At 39.9% G+C, this 16494-nt stretch overlaps 1 protein-coding gene across 1 annotated transcript in view; it reads left to right on the top strand.

Annotated features, from left to right (window-relative positions):
- LOC117384121 (neurexophilin-1) overlaps positions 1-9113 on the top strand; it is a 29960-nt gene extending 20847 nt beyond the window's left edge. The window contains exon 2 of the mRNA XM_055228140.1: positions 8248-9113. Within this exon, the coding sequence (XP_055084115.1) occupies positions 8248-9066 (819 nt within the window). The 3' untranslated portion in view covers positions 9067-9113. The remainder of the gene's footprint in view (positions 1-8247) is intronic.
- The last annotated feature ends 7381 nt before the right edge of the window (positions 9114-16494 follow it).

The raw sequence follows: 16494 nt of genomic DNA, 5'->3' as shown, positions 1-16494 counted from the left end.
GTGAACCCACAGGAGGATGGACCCACATTATTCTATTCAGCCCGGTTGGGCTCCGCGGGCAAAGGTCTGGGCACCAGGTGCTCGCATTGATGCCACAGGGCGGGGCCTCAGGTTCACCTTACCAGGCGACGTCACGATCCTCGCTATTTCTTTGTTAATCAAGGTATTGTGAAGTGCCCTTAGTTTGACCCATCACATAGGACCTGTTTGCCATGAGAAACCCTACGACGGGCATGATGCCCCTACGTAAACTCCCCCCGCCACGATGAGGTGGCAGTTCAAGGGGGAGAATGTTAAACACACGTAACGTACACGTAAAGTGTTTTCGAAATAGCACATTCAATAAAAGGTAACATGGTGATCTAAATATGTTATGTATTAGGCTAATACCCCATAGAAGTAAAATCCCCCGTCTTTAAACTAAGAGGAAAGTGCTCAACAACAATACTAGTACTTATTTTATTTATGTATTTATTTATTTAAAAGGGACAATGCACATTAATAAACACCAGTAACTTTTGACTTGGTTCAGTCCTGGTTTTGTCCTGGTTCAGTCTTAGTTTTAGTTCAGTTTATACTTGTTTTAGTCCTGTTTGATCCACAAAGGTTTGTTTTAAGTTTAGTTTTGACCAGATTTAATCATGATTTAGTTCTGCTATGCTATGCTATGCTATGCTATGCTATGGAAACAGAAACAAAGTCCTGGATTAATTTTGGATTGCACTTCTTGCTTTAAATTCTCATTAGTCTTGACTTAAATCTAACTTGGGTTAGACCAGCGTAATGGTCTAGAATTGTTTATAACTCCTCAACCCTTGTGGCTTCTAAGCAACTTGTAATTGGGATATTTCCAACCTCTGAGTTGAAAAATGCCTTGGAATGTCGCTCCAATTGGGACTTACCTCTTGTGAACTGGGAGATGATCAGAGGACTCCTGTTTATAGTTAAAATATGACATATTACAACAATGGTGATCATCACAAAAAGTGGATATGAGTTGTTAACCAGCTCATAAACGTTAGCGTTTAATGTTTACATTTCTTTAGCCTATGGTAAAAAAAAATCATCATAAGTTTTACATATGAGTTAACTCAGCTGGAACACTGAGGTCTGAACTCATAATGTTCAACTAGGAGCCTGACCTTCCAGTTGCCTGGGACGCAGCATTACTTTGGTTATTTTAGTTTAATAAAAGAAGCTCTACTTGAAATTGGGAAATAAGCCTGAGTTTTCTAAGCAACTTTTCAGACCTGGATTAGTCCTGGTTTAATCCTGGTTTATATAGGCACACTCCACACTGCAGAGCGGTGGGGATGGTCGGGGTCTTGGCGTGCTGTATAAATGAATAGGACATGAGGCTTTGAAAGGCTGAGAGATAATGAAGCGGTCCACAGGGGGGCCATTACACATGGGCCCCGGGACTGACACAGGGGAGCCATTACACAGGGGCCCTAGGACTGAAGGCTCCATGGCCCCTGACTCCTCCAACACTGCACTGCTGTCACCCGGATGACCCCAACCCTGTGGGGCTATAAGGAGCGAAGCTTATATAACCTAGTATATAAAAAAGATACTGTTGGAAAGTTAAATCAAATCTGATGCATTATTTGTACTGTTGCTTTTTTTTTTTTATTTAAACATGCTCTTGAGTACATTTGCTTTAGCAATTTATGTTTTAGAACTTGAAATAATGGCTTTCCTCTGACTATAGACACCTGGTTTCTAGAGGTGTGCTCCAGTACTGGGAACAAGGGTTAAGACGACATCTACAGGCAGTATGTGGAATTACTGTTCAATAAACAGCCAACAACTAGGGTTAGCAACTTTGCAATATGTGTGATTTTGATGCATGGACTTAAAAGCAGCGCAGGAGATCTTCAGACTTTTACCGTGACATCACAAAACTGGAAATTTTAAAATTGCATGTTTCCATGGGGCTTTGAAGGAGCAGACTTACTAAACAAAGATTCATCAAACAAGTGTGAATAAAGCAAAATACAGCTCAACAAGTATGTTTTTGAGCAATGTTATAACATGATTAAAGCTCCAAAATGTGTATTTTGTATTTGTTCTTTAAGTTAGCTGGTGATATTGTTAGCTTGAAGCTGCTGAATATAATGCTTTGTTTCAGTCATTCTCGGAGGTCAGAACTTTCTCCAACTTTCTGTGTTCCAGTTGTCAGGTCGGAAAAACAATGAGTAGCAGGATACATTACAGGAACGATGCAACCATGTAATGAAACCAAAGAAAGTGCTCATATCAGCCAAAATACGTCAAATGAAGTTAATTTAGTAACCCGGACTTTGTTATTACATTTGCAGTCTATAAAGTGAATTTTCTTTTGTTGACATTAGCTCCATTTACACTTTAGCAACATTAGCATAACAGAGCAGAACAGTACATTCATAACTGCAGAGGCTCAAATACTGCAGGAGCAGGTTCACAGAAGTGGGTGGACAGGAGGAAGCAGCTAAAGTGAAAATAACACAAGTATGATCAATATTTCAATTGTCAGGTTTTAATTTTCACCAAACACAGCGTGGAGCCTTGTTGGATTTTCTAACTCAGGCTCTAAAATATTTCAGAAAATGACTTGAACGCACAATAATTCTTGGTTGACTAAAGACCCAAGCCGACCAATAGGAAGAATGGTGTATTTGACCCAAACTACCTGGCAAATCCAGACTTATATCTCTCTGTATTTTTTTATACAGATTGATATCACTCTGGTCCTCACATCCTCTGTTGCGTCTCAAGCCCAGTCAAACATGATCGTGCAATCAGATTTATTTCAGTGACACAAGGAGCTGATTGAAACCTATGATTGAGAATTAAAGCAAGGTTAATGCTTCACTCATTGATTCTGCAGAAATCCTTGATCTTTTTCAGCCCCCTGTGATGTTTTTTCCCTTTATTTGATATGGAAGGACCACACATGTCCCTGATTGGCTAATTCACCTGTCAGTCACGCTCATTTGAAAACGGGTAGATTTACTGGTGACATCTTCGTAATGTATTGAAGTGTGTGTTATGGATCAGTAGCAACCAAACTACAACAATTATAGAGATATTTCAGTACTAGTATCTTTGTGCATAGTTGAGGTTTTCATGTTTTCTCTAATTCTGACTTGGTTTGGTGGGATAGTACGTGTGGTAAATATTGTTATAGTTTTACATCAGCCAAGTTGCAGTTGGTGGAAAAAAGTTTACATGCAAAAAATACAAGGAGACAGTTTTCTCACAATTTTTTGAACAAAACTATCAGTAAAGTATGGTTGCTAGTTGTGAAATTGCCTGTACTTATGTCACATGTGCTGCCCGTGTCATTATTAAAAACATCAACACAATATTTTTTAAAAGTAATAAATAAGTAATCTAACCTGTCATATACAGTTTAAAGGTCCTGTACTATCCAAAGTTGCCTCTTGTGAGCTTTTAGCCATGTTATAATGCTGTTACCTCCTCAAAAACATACCTTAAGTTGTCTTTTGTTTCATTCACACAATCCTGGTTTATTAGTCTGTCTACATCTCCACCTTGTGATGCTCCTGAAGTGATCATTTTTAAGTTAACCACTACCTTTTACCTTTTTTGTTCAGTAGAGATTGGCAATTCCAGGGCTAAAATCATTCAAATGATTTTAGTGAAGGTGTATGGAGTTTAAAAACACGGTGGAGCACTTCTTGTATTACCACATGACATCACAAGGTGGAACAGTATTTTCAGTCTGAGAAAAGAACTCAACCTAAATATACAGGATTTGTGTGATGAGGAAACAACATTATAACAGATCAGAAAAGAGAGCAATATGGATCCTTTAACAATCAGTTAACATTAGTACAGTCCTGTTATCAAACCTTCATCCTCTGCCTATACCCACTACTACAGACATACTTCACATGAAACTCTATCAGATAGTCTCAACGCCCTTATTTATGCACGGCCCCTGAAGGCACCCCATATTTCACCCGTACAATACTTTAGTGACCCTCTAGTGGGCCATTTCTCTGCTACTTTCTCCCAGTCCATCACACCAGGTGCTGACTTCCCCTTTATGTAAAATATGCTGTCAGCGCCGACATTTTGACTTTTATTAGCAGCATTATCAACTGAAACATGATAAAATGCGACCGCTACGAATCCGGCGACGCAGCCTCAATGTAATGTGGCCATAACTCAGAGCAGGTTCGGACAGTTGGGTAGATCCGGGCGCTTTTGAAGGAGATTTTTTGCATTGCACCGCATGTTATGTAGCTAGTAATAGGGCCGATAAATAGTGGTCGCCCCTGGATACCGTCCAATCCATCAGCGATAAGAAGGCTTGAGTTTGGAGCTAGCGTAGATTCATAAAAGGCTTTAAGAGGTGGAGCACACAATATGGCAGCAATATTCTGCCAAGTGAATAGAGTTACACTGCAAAAGGCAAAAGCAGTAACATGTGTAAAATGAGCAGAGTTTAGATTTGTAATTTGAGTAGTTTTGACTTGGTTTAAATTTGTAGTCTGTGAATGCAAAATCATGCATACATTTTTGCTTTAAAAATAAGTTAAATATATCATTACAGCTTTATAATAACTGCACTTTTATCGGCCATAAAGAAGAGGTATTATGCAAAATCGAGCCTGTATCGTCACCCATCCTCCTGCACGACAATTTCCCATGAATATACATAAGCATGATACAAAACGATACACTACAACTTCACAAACCTGATGTGATGTGCAGTAGTTTTATTAGGAGGATCCATGCTGTTTGTGTTATGATAGCGCGCTGAAGGGGGAGTGAGCAAAGGGACGGGAGACTTTGAGCGTCAAAAACGAAACTGAAACTTGACAGATTAAGATGTTATTTTCAGCAAATTCAAAACAATAAAAGATAATATGGTGATCTAAATGTGATGTGTTAGCAATTAATGTCCCATAGAAGTGTAATAATACTTTATTACGAATGATTTAGGCTTAGTAACTACAAAATGAATATCTAAACCAAAGTAGTTTCTAAGCCTGAATCTTTTTGTTCATTATGAATTAAGGCTTTGTTCATGCTTTATTAAGGCTGAATAAGAGCAAGTTATGTAACTTTCCTACTGGATGGTCCAACAATTGAAACATATTTATATATCAATTTAAATGTGCGCATATTCAAACATGTACGCAGCAGAGGGCCATAGACTATATGATAATGATGTCAGTTATTCAAAGTGTTGCAATTGACGTAGGTTTGACTGAAACACCACACTTTTAATAGCGTGTTGGAACATTTATATTAAGTCTTTAACACATTCAAATTTATTGTATTTTTTTCATGATAGCAACATTTTTTATTTTTTATTTATTTCAAAATAGAGAGTAGATATGAAACTAAACATGGAAACAATACAGAGTCCATGACATTTTTAAAGCATCAATACTTTAGATATCCAGTATCCAATTAACTGTATGTATAATTTAGATTTTAAATTCTATAAACATGACCTTACTTATTTGGAGTCAAATCAAATCTAGCTTTTACTGATAACTATTATAAAGCTGACTTATTCTTTATTCTTTATTCTACAAAAATAATAGGTTATGATGGACATGTTCTCTATCTTAGAATTTGGTGTTTTGGTTCTCTCAACGATTATCCAATTAGAAAGCAGAATGAGCCTCACATGATTCTCTCATTTGAGTTGCCAGTTGGTGTAAACCTAAAAGTACTTTCTCTGATCTGAATCGTCACTTCTTAAACCCCAGCACCTGCAGCCAATCATTAATCAGTGATTCGGGCACTTCGGTATATGCTGTCCATACACTGAGAATGAGCAAAACCTCACTGTGTCCTCTATCTGCAGGTCAAAGCTCTGGCAACACAGTTCAGTTGTGATTGTGACACCTTTTTTACAACTATAAGAGCGCAAGCTACATACTGTTCCTTTAATTACAATCTGGGTATCGATTTTCTTAGCAACTCTCCTCTTGTTACACACCTCTACATTACTATCATCGAATCTCCCCCAAAAGCACGCTACCCTTTCCTTTGTCCTCGCTGAGAGAAGGGTGAATGGCGCGCTAAATGTCCACCTCTCCTCGCGCGCATTCATCATTCTCTGCTCTTCAAAACAACTGGAGGCCATCCTTTCAGAGCCCCATCCCCTCCTCCTCCTCCACCACCACCACCCACACCCACACCCCACCCATCTGAGCCAAAGTTCACCCACACGCTTCACGGGGCGTTCGCCGCTGCGCCGACGACCGCACACAATGTCACACGCGTTGAACTTCGGTGAATGAGAACAAAGCTTATTTTCGCAATATTGATCTGGATGTTAACGGCGAGGGGGGGATAGATCGGCTGTCTTCTTCTCTTTTTTTTTTCTTTTTGGTGGGAGGGGGATTGGAGGGGTGGGACGGGAGGGGGGTAGGCTGAGTGAACCATCCATCATGTGCACGGGCTACGTTGAGCAGGTAAAGCGCCGCAGAAGAGGGGAGGTCCATTCGTCTCTGGGTCGCGGGTCGAGATGGACTTGTTTTTATCTTTATCTTGGCATTTCACACACCACTAGGGCAGCCGTGGACATTAGGTAAACCAACAGTGGGAGGAGGAGGTAGTGGAGGAGGTGGAGGAGGAGGAGATGGGGGGGTCAGCGGTGTGCAGCCCGGAGGGAGGCTGGGCAAGACTAGTGGCAGGCAGGAGAGGAGTGTCAGGTGAAGTGAGAGAGTGTTACAACTGTGCAAGCGGGGTCGTTCAATTTACACCTCTGTATTATGTCCGACGTGAATTTAAACAGATTAAAAACATCTAAAACCAAAAATTGTTGCGACGTAACTTTAGCACTTTATGGCTCCATATCTTTCATACAACATAAGATAAGAGAACCTTTATTTGTTACACGATGCCCCGCAATATATACTGTAAATTTCGGACTATAAGCCGTGACTTTTTCCCCACGCTTTGAACCCTACGGCCTATTCAACAGTGCGGCTTATTTATAGAATTTTACTGGATAACGCTCTCTAGCTGTAAACGTAAAAGTGAAACAGACGTGGGGAAAGATTATGCTCTGAAGAATTCACTAGTTTTGATTTTGAATGGTCATTTTGCGCATCATGCACACGCCCTCATCATGGAAAACACACGACGAAATGGATATGATGCAGTTTTTAAGATAAAGAAGGAAATAGAGCCACTGCACATGAGCTCGGCATCAATGAATCCAACTTGGTCAATGTAAGAAGCAGATGGCACGTGTTGGTACAGCTTTATTGTCTAAACCTGCAGGTATATTCATCCCGTGTTGAAGTCATATCGGTGCCAATTATCAGGCACAGTTTAAAAAAAGCCTGTCCGTGTACCGTCTTTCTGTGTAAATATCTCACGTTCAATATGAAAACCTGCGGCTTATATTAAGGTGCGGCTTATATATGTACAAGATTGATTTTCTTTTCAAATTTAGCTGGTGCGGCTTATATTCATTTGCACTCTATAGTCCCAAATTTACGGTAATCCATCACAGACATCACAGACGCAGGCTTTTTAAACCTAGGCTCAAAATGCACTTACGCGAGTGACACCAGTACAGTGCAGTTTGTCTAATTTTTTTCACTGATTATTGCATATTGTGTGTTTTTAAATTGTTTTTGATTTTATTGGAAATCCCTTTGGTCATCTTTAGTGTTGTAAAAGGCTCTATAAATAAAAACTGATTGATTGATTAATGTAATGTCCAACATACAGGCAAAGCAATAACCTGTCAGCAGATGGTAGACATTTAAGTCATGATGTAGCCTTATTTTAGACCTGATTTTTTCTCAGTTTGATCTTGAATAGTCTTGCTAAAGGCCTGGTTTATTTCGTACTTAGTGTGAAGTTTGACTGTCTCGGTTAGATTACACCTTTATTGTGTCCCTGCATGTGACCCATTCTTTGTGGCAGACACAGTGGGGATCAACCTCCATATCTTGAGCTAGTTTTAGTCAGGACCACGTTAGCAAGAGGATTTTATGTTTATGTTTGGGTTGTTGGGGAAAACCGGAGTGCCTGAAGGAAACCTACCCAGACACAGGGAGAAATGTGCAAGCTATGTACAGAAATGTCCAGGTGTCAACCCCGGAAACTTCTTGCTGTGAGGCTATCCATTCCAGTTCCTTACATATTGGAAGAACATCTCTTATTGTCTTCTCCATTAACACAGTTTGCTTTTATGTTTTAGTTTTAAAATTAGAACACATTTTTTGTCCCTCACATCAATCTAATTTGTCATTGCAGGTCATTGGTGCCGACTCCCATCTTAGAGAGACCCCCAAGTCCAAAGTGAAGACCTACTGGGCTGAAAGCAGCAGCAGCAGTAGCAGCAAGAGCGTGTCCATCAGCCGCCTGCTCTCCCAGAACCTCTACGGCAAGGACAACTTCACCTCCCTCCACCTGGACTACGACGACCCGGACCCCTTCTCCAAACAGGAGCACTGGAACTGGCCTTACAACACCTCCTCCTCCTCCTCCTCCCCACGAGACCCCCGCGATCCCCGCTCCAGAACAAAGCGGAGACCTATTGTCAAAACCGGCAAGTTCAAGAAGATGTTCGGTTGGGGCGACTTCCATTCCAACATCAAGACCGTCAAGCTCAACCTCCTCATCACTGGCAAGATTGTCGACCACGGCAACGGGACTTTCAGCGTCTACTTCCGGCACAATTCCACCGGGCAGGGCAACGTCTCCGTGGGTTTGGTACCTCCCACCAAAGCCGTGGAGTTCCAAGTCCAACCTCACCCGCACTTCCACCAACCAAACAACCACCACCAGCAGCAGCAGAAGACAGCCCTGGAGACCAAAGAAACCAAGCTCTTCAACTGCCGCGTGGAGTACGAGAAAGTGGAAAAAGGGACGCGGAACTCCCTGTGCGCCCACGACCCATCACAGAGCTGCCCACAGGAGCAGACCCAAAGCCACGTGTCTTGGTTGTGCTCCAAGCCCTTTAAGGTCATCTGCATCTTCATCACGTTCCACAGCACCGATTACAAGCTGGTGCAGAAGGTGTGTCCAGATTACAACTATCACAGCGACACGCCCTACCTGCCCACTGGGTGATCGCGTGAAACGAACAAAGGGGAGGGGCTTAAGAAGGAAGCAGGGACAGGAAATGAGGCCATGTAGGGGTCATCTTGAGCCTTGTAAAAAATAAAAACATCCAAGGAGCTGACAATAGACTGCGCTCCACAGAAGAAGACCTAAAAGAGGTTCTATAGCAACGATGAGACTAACACTTATAGAGTTGCAACTATAGATGTAAAAAAAAGGAGAAGTCATTAAAAAATACATGACATATTGGGGAGATCAAGGCAAAAGAGTGAAGTACTAATAGGAAACATGCTCCAATGTTAAACCACACCAATTATTGCTGTTGGCCATAAGATAAAAATATAAAAATCGTATGTACGTATTATAAGCAGCCACTGATATTGTTAAGCATGAAAGAGTTTCTACCCCTGGGATGCCTTTAGTTCATCATAAGATTCAGACAACGTCCCTGTTTCTGCGGTTTGGGTTTATGGAACTTTTGGACCCAAACAAGCCGTGATGACATTACACTTGATAATAGTAGGCTAGGTTGTATTGATAAAATCCCCATCTCGAGTTGATGTGACGTTTAATCAAATTAGACTTCAGCTGTCTTTGTTCAAGGACAAGATCTAAAATGTTTCGGACAAACTTTTCAAGGTGAATAGTGTCTGAACATCCCCTGCGCTTCTATTGACTAACAACACAATGACATGACCTCTCCAATATGTCCTCCGCTACATTCCAGCCGCATACCTTACCTTCCCACAGTCTCCCTCTTGTATCTACGGTTGCAACCCTAAACCTATATGCATAACCGCTCGCAGCTAACAGCCAACGGGAATCTGCTGATTGTATTTATGTAAATATTGTAACGGAGGCCACAAAACAATCCCGTCTTTTCTTCAGTTAATTGACTTGTTTACTCTGATGGTGCGCTTTCGTCTCAATCATGCGTCCCGTCTGCCTCTCGTAATCACCGCCGACACGGGCACGTCACCGTAGATGGGTGCTGGGTGTCACTCCACGTTAGAGCCGCTCATGGGTGACACGTGGGCGCTGTGGCGGACCGGTTTACCTCCACGACAGCTCCATGGATACGCACTCACGTTACGGTCGGTGTCAAAAGGAATCTACGTCAGGTGTCCGCTGGTACAGATGAAAAACGGGATGATACCGTGTCAAAAGAAAGATTGACGGAATGTATAAATCTGAGATGTAATAATGGTAATTCTGATGATAGTACCGGAATTAGCTCTGTGCACAACGGTGAACAGCTAGCTCACTGTTAGCATTACTACTTCCTGACCATATGTTTATAGGTTTTATTGCCGGCTCCGTATGCCTACCTGCTTTTTACTGACTTATAAACATGAAAAACAAAACTAGTTCATGTTATTAGTTATTTCTCACTTACCTTATGCATTCTGAGCATAATAATTAGTTTTATCATCATGATAACAACTAGTATGCTAACCCACACTTCCAGATTCTTGGAGGAAATGCAGTACTTTATAAATACCATATTTTCTGGAGTATAAGTCACACCAGCCAAAAAAATGCATAATAATGAATAAAAAAACATATTTCACATATAAATCGCATCTGAGTATAAGTCACACCCCCAGCCAAACTATGAAAAAAAGTGTGCCTTGTAGTCTGGAAAATACGGTAGAAACAGCCACTACACACCTTTATTACAGACTTATTTTGACCTCTGTACTAGGATAGATGCCCTTTAAAGATTACGCAGTGGACAGTGAGTTGTGTGCATCACTGACAACATGTTAAGACTTTACAAATACGATAAATACTTCACCAGTCTTAAGTAATCAGTTTAAATTTTAATTGGTTCGCTGTTTTAATAAAAGTTATCTTTGAGACACAGTGAGCTCTCCAAACTGTTGTGCATAGAGCCCTTTAGGTATTACGTATGTTATGTTGATAAATGACTATTGCCATATTAGGATTAGGGTGACCACCCGTCCCTGTTTCGGTTGTCCCGCACTGTCCTCTGTCCTGTCTCTCATTTTTACAGCGATGACACATGAATTATAAAAAAGTGACATTTACATACATGATCCTTTTTTCAACCACAAAGAAATCAACTGTTTTCATGTACTGGCCTTCAGGGTTGTAATACGTTTGCCTGTAGCTTTTCCATGATCTGCGTGATGATTGATAAAAACTAAAACTCAACTTACTTCGTATTTATTATTCCTACTTATTATATAGAGCTAAAATTCCCGAGTTCATCCCTCCGTGTCTCTCCACATTCAAAAACTGGTACCTCTTTTTCTACAATTTAAGGTGGTTACCCTAAGTTAGGATCAGTTTATAGCCTCTTAGTTTCAGTCCCTGCCCTTGTATTGCTTGACAGATACTCAGATTAAGTATTGATATAAAGATCGGGGCACCTCTGGTTTAAAGTTCCAATAACATGCAAAAATAGCTCTTCTGAATTTTTCCTCAGTAAAAACACATCTGGAGTTGTGTTTTGTTTCGTACACAGTTATTTGGTTAAGCAACTTGAATAAGCAATTTCCTGTCATTGCAAAATGTATCTTCACTATAAACCAGCAGGCGTGTTTATCCTTCAGTAGCAGTGCGTGAAGCCAATTTTATGCAAAAGGAATTTCCATATACGTAAATACAGGTACAACTGCCAAAAAAAGCATACAAATGTTCAAATCAGAACTTAATTTAGGTCCGGTACGTGGGATTTTGTGCTTGGTAACACTTTGACAACGCATTTTTCTGTTAAATGATTATCTTAGAACAATAGTAATATAAAGAAACTACTAATACGTCTTATTTTTTACTAAAACGTGTCAAAATGTAACAGACTCCAGCTTTGTCCTCTGCTCCCCACATGCCTGGTTCTGATCCATTAAAACAACAAAATAAAGATGACCAACTTGTGTGTTTGAGTTCCTGATTTAAACATGGACGTACTTCGATCGCAGACTGTGTTTGTGGGTGGGTATTTATCACACTGTGGGGACTTATCTGTACACACACGCTCACATAATGGGGACCAGTGGTGGATGAAGTACTCAGTTTTGTTGCTTAAGTAAAAGTACAGATACAGAGGTTAAAGTGGCACATGAAAAAAAATGTACATAGGTAAAACTATTTAAGAACCTAATTAAAAATGTACTTCAGTGTTTCATACAAGTGTTGCTAATCTGTTCAAGTGTTAAATGTAGTGATATTGATTAAAACATGACACATATTTTGCTCAACAGTAACAATATGAATCAATTTCTTAATTTTTCAAATGAATTTTGTGTATTTTTTTGTTTGCTCAACGTCGAAGCTTGAAGTCAAAACCTTTAATCCGGATGTTACCACAAACATGATAAAAATAACATTTCAAATCATACGAAAAGTACTTTTAAATTTATAGTCCAGTTAAAAAATGTAGTGGACTAGAAAGTACAGATACCTGCTCTTAAATGCAGTGAAGTAAAAGTAAAAAATATCCGTTAGAAAATGTACATACACCTAAAAAGTCAATTAAAGTACAGTAATTTAAGACTACTGCTCCTTCATTACCTTCCACCACTGATGGGGACCTGCCTCTCTTATGAGGACAAATCAGGATGTAAATACTTAGGTTAGGCTTTAGATTAAAGTGAGGCAAGTAGTAACTCTATTTGGGTTGCCAGTTTCAACGCTGAAATCCAGTTGGTTTAAACCTAAAAGGCCTCTCTCTGATCTGAGTCGTCACTACCTAAACCCCAGAGCCTGCAGCCAATCATTAATCAGAGCCTCTACTGCGGCAGTATATCCTGTCCATATACCGAGAACGAGAAAATCTTCAGGCACTGGCAACCCAGGTTCAGTTAAAATTGTAGTAAAAACATTTTTAAAATTGTAAGAGCACAGGCTACGTACAATTCTCCATGAAATTAAAGCAAAGGTGTCTGATTTTCACAGGGCGGGAGGAGGAAGTAGGTACGGGTGGACCATCAAGAGTAGCCAATCAGAGCACTGCTTTCAGCGCTTACTTCTGGGCTGACGAGAAATAAAACAAAACATTTACTCAGATACAAAAAAGTTGGGTACATCAGTTTTAATGTAAGTGTGCGTATAGGTACTCCTGACCTTAAATCCTGATGAAGACCTAGAGAAGGATCCGTATGAGAGTTTTTCTATAATAAACGATAAAGCCTTACCATTTTCATACACAAGACATCCTGATATAAAAGAGGGACACTGTATAATGTATTATTTAAAGTGAACTGAAATACTTTCTGAAGTTGAGGCCACACTGTAATCCATAATACAATCTTACTTTGCATCTCAAACAGTGTGGCATGTGTCAGATCATAACTCTGAACTAATTTAGGTTGAATAAATTATGTATTAACAATAATAACTGTGTCATGGACTAAAGGTAATTAAGGTCATCAAAGAGATCGAAAATCAGATTCTTATCGATACTAAAACTAGTATTGGAACTATATACGGTACTCAATTGAACAAATCGGTATTAAAAAAGTTACATTCACAGAACACAAATTAACCTTTCCTGAATATCTTTAGAATGAGAACTAGCTGTATCAGAACAAGTATAAGACACATAGACTAGTATACACCCATGGACCACTATGAACCTACCCAGACCACTGAGGGATTACACAGACAGCTTATTCTTCATATGCAATAGCCTTTTACTGTACCTACATTTTATGGTGAACAAATTTCCAGAGCTCAAAACGCTCAGTTCCACCTTGTGATGTCACTAGGTGGTAACACAGGAAAAGCTTCTCCAGTTCCTAAAAGATCCAATGACCTTCTCCATGACCCAGCTCATCTTACTTTTAAATGTTTACCATACACATACATTATTTTAGGTTAGAAAAACTTTAAAACCAATGCTAACGTGTCAAAAAATAACTCAAAAAGCCTGACTACAAATGTATAAGACCTTTAATGCCCCACGCTGTAACATTTCTGGCGATCGGCACCTCCAATCCAAGTTAAAGCCATACTTTAGAACATTTTTTGTGGAGATTGATATGGTTTATGATTACATTATTATGGTAAAGCAATGAGATTTCCATGGCGACAAGCAGGTGGCATGCCTACTAGGTCATGTTACAAGCCAGGTCTGTGGAGAGGCAAGGCAGGAGGCGTTGTTTGCAAGATTTTTTTAGTACAATAAAAAAAAACACAATCAAAACAATGTACGTTTTTTTATACTTTTTGGCTGAAATGTTCCGTAGTGGGGCTTTAAGTACTCTCCCTGCCAGTTGAGTGCATTCTAATAACAATTGAATCGTATAATATGGTGTTATCTCGTCTTATCTGCGCGAGTGAACCAGCAGGTGAACCCCTCTCTCATCTTCATTCTCCACTGCAAATTGTGGAGGAAACTAACTCTGACTGCTAATGACATTGGCTGTTCCAAATGGCCATTAAAGCTTCATTACACGAATTGGGAGCCGGTGGGACTGCGCGAGGCCGGGCCGTTTAGCCAGAATGAAGTCGCACTAAGTGGAGCTGCGCCGCGTCAACACCGCCAAAGAAGAGATTAGCTCTGAGAGAAGGAGTAAAAAAAAAACAAAAAACAATCAAATGTATGTTTATAGCTTCAATGGCCTGTTTTTAATTGCAGCTGCACAATGAATAGGTTGCGTTCTCGTGACATCACTACATTCTTGAATCCGTATAGTTTAAAGACTTGTACGGGGTATTCTCTGCTAACACATAACATATTTAGATCCACATTTTAACTTTTATTGCTTTGAAATTTACCAAAAATAATATATTAAAATATCCTAAAAGTGCCCTCGCTTTGCTCCCCACGCTAAGTTGCTAACCCCTTCAGAGCACTATCCCGCTAAGGAAATTACAGCACATTGCATCAGGTTTGTGAAGTTGTAGTACATTGTTTTGGATCATGTTTTTGTATATTTATGGAGAATTATGGGTGATGTACGCTTGTGGGTAGAGCGTTGCACAGAATATTACAGCTAACCATAAGAAAGGTTCGAATAGGGCCCAGGTGAGATCACGAGATTACTCAAACATGCATGGATGACGTATAAAACCATAACACGGAGGAAAAAGTCAATTTCCACAAAACTCCTTTCAAATTGAAATGGGGACAGGTCAGATTTCTATGGTGGAATTTGTTGTACTGTTTAACTGTCAGATTACAGATTTGTTGACCTGATTTATGGTTAATATCTTTGTAATTACTGGGCGTATTCACATGAAACAAAAACTGAAAAAGCACAAGTCTAAAGTCTTCTAAAACGTTATGGTTGTTAATTGAAAGACCATAAGATTAGAGTTAAGTTTGTGGAGCGCAAAAGAATAATAATAAGATTGGATATTTCTTTTAAACACAGTGACTCTCACATAGACTTACTGTCCCGTGCTCTCCATGAACACAACTCATTAGTCTCTCTTGGTGTCTTTGCATGTGAACCTAGGTCTTTGAATATAATCTCGCTGATGAATTGAGGATGGTAGATAGATGTAACTTGTGACAGGGTTTATGCTCTGATGATCTGTGCAGTCTTACAACCAGGAAGCAGATGTTGTACATATGGAGCAGAATTTTCATCTAGTGGTGTTGTCTAATTACAAATAGGGACTTTAAAACTTAAAGAGGGGGTATTATGCACAATCAATTTTTTGGCACTTTCTACCGCGCAATAATGTCATTCCCTCATCAAAAACATATCTTAAGAGGGGTTAGATGTCATTCATGCATGTTTGAGTAATCTAGCGATCTCTCCTGGGCCCTATTCAAACCCTCCTCACGATTAGCAGTAAGATTCTGTCCAAAGCTCCGCCCACAACATCAGCCATGCTCCCATATGACAATTTAACAGAAATATTAAAAAAGCATGATACAAAACAATACACAACAACTCCACAAACCTGATGGGATGTGCAGTAGTTTCATTAGCGGGATGCACGTTGATTGTTTTGTGATAGTGCTCTGAAGGGGGAGTGACTTAGCATGGAGAGAAAAGGGAGGGGGGGACTCAGAAACATATTAAACATGTTAATATATTGTTTTCGGAAAATATAGCACTCATAAAACAATAAAAGGTAACATGGTTAATACCCCATAAACGTGTAACACCCCGTCTTTAAATCTGTTTTAAATATCAGTAAATCCCTCTGTAAATTACGTCATAATCTTAAATAAGAATCCGGTTTGTTTGGTGTATGTAGGTGCTACTTTAACGGGTGATTCTTGTGTCTCTATGGGAGAAAAATGTTTTAATCTATGGATGCAAGCTGATCAAATAAAAATATAAAACATCTTCAGGTGCAGATTTGACACTGTTGCACATCTCAGATTACTAGTGGGTGGAGCTTCCTGAAATGAAACAGGGAATCATGCGTGTTTTTCTCCGTGGCGCTCTGAGACCAGGGCATCTGGAGCAGTAAACAGATGACTAACCAGCGGCCTTTCAGCGGTCTGCA

Source organism: Periophthalmus magnuspinnatus, chromosome 16 (assembly GCF_009829125.3).
Source record: "Periophthalmus magnuspinnatus isolate fPerMag1 chromosome 16, fPerMag1.2.pri, whole genome shotgun sequence".
NCBI classification, from domain to species: domain Eukaryota; kingdom Metazoa; phylum Chordata; class Actinopteri; order Gobiiformes; family Gobiidae; genus Periophthalmus; species Periophthalmus magnuspinnatus.
The sequence above is the reverse complement of the archived record's forward strand: the minus strand, read 5'-3'. Positions and strand labels throughout refer to the sequence as shown.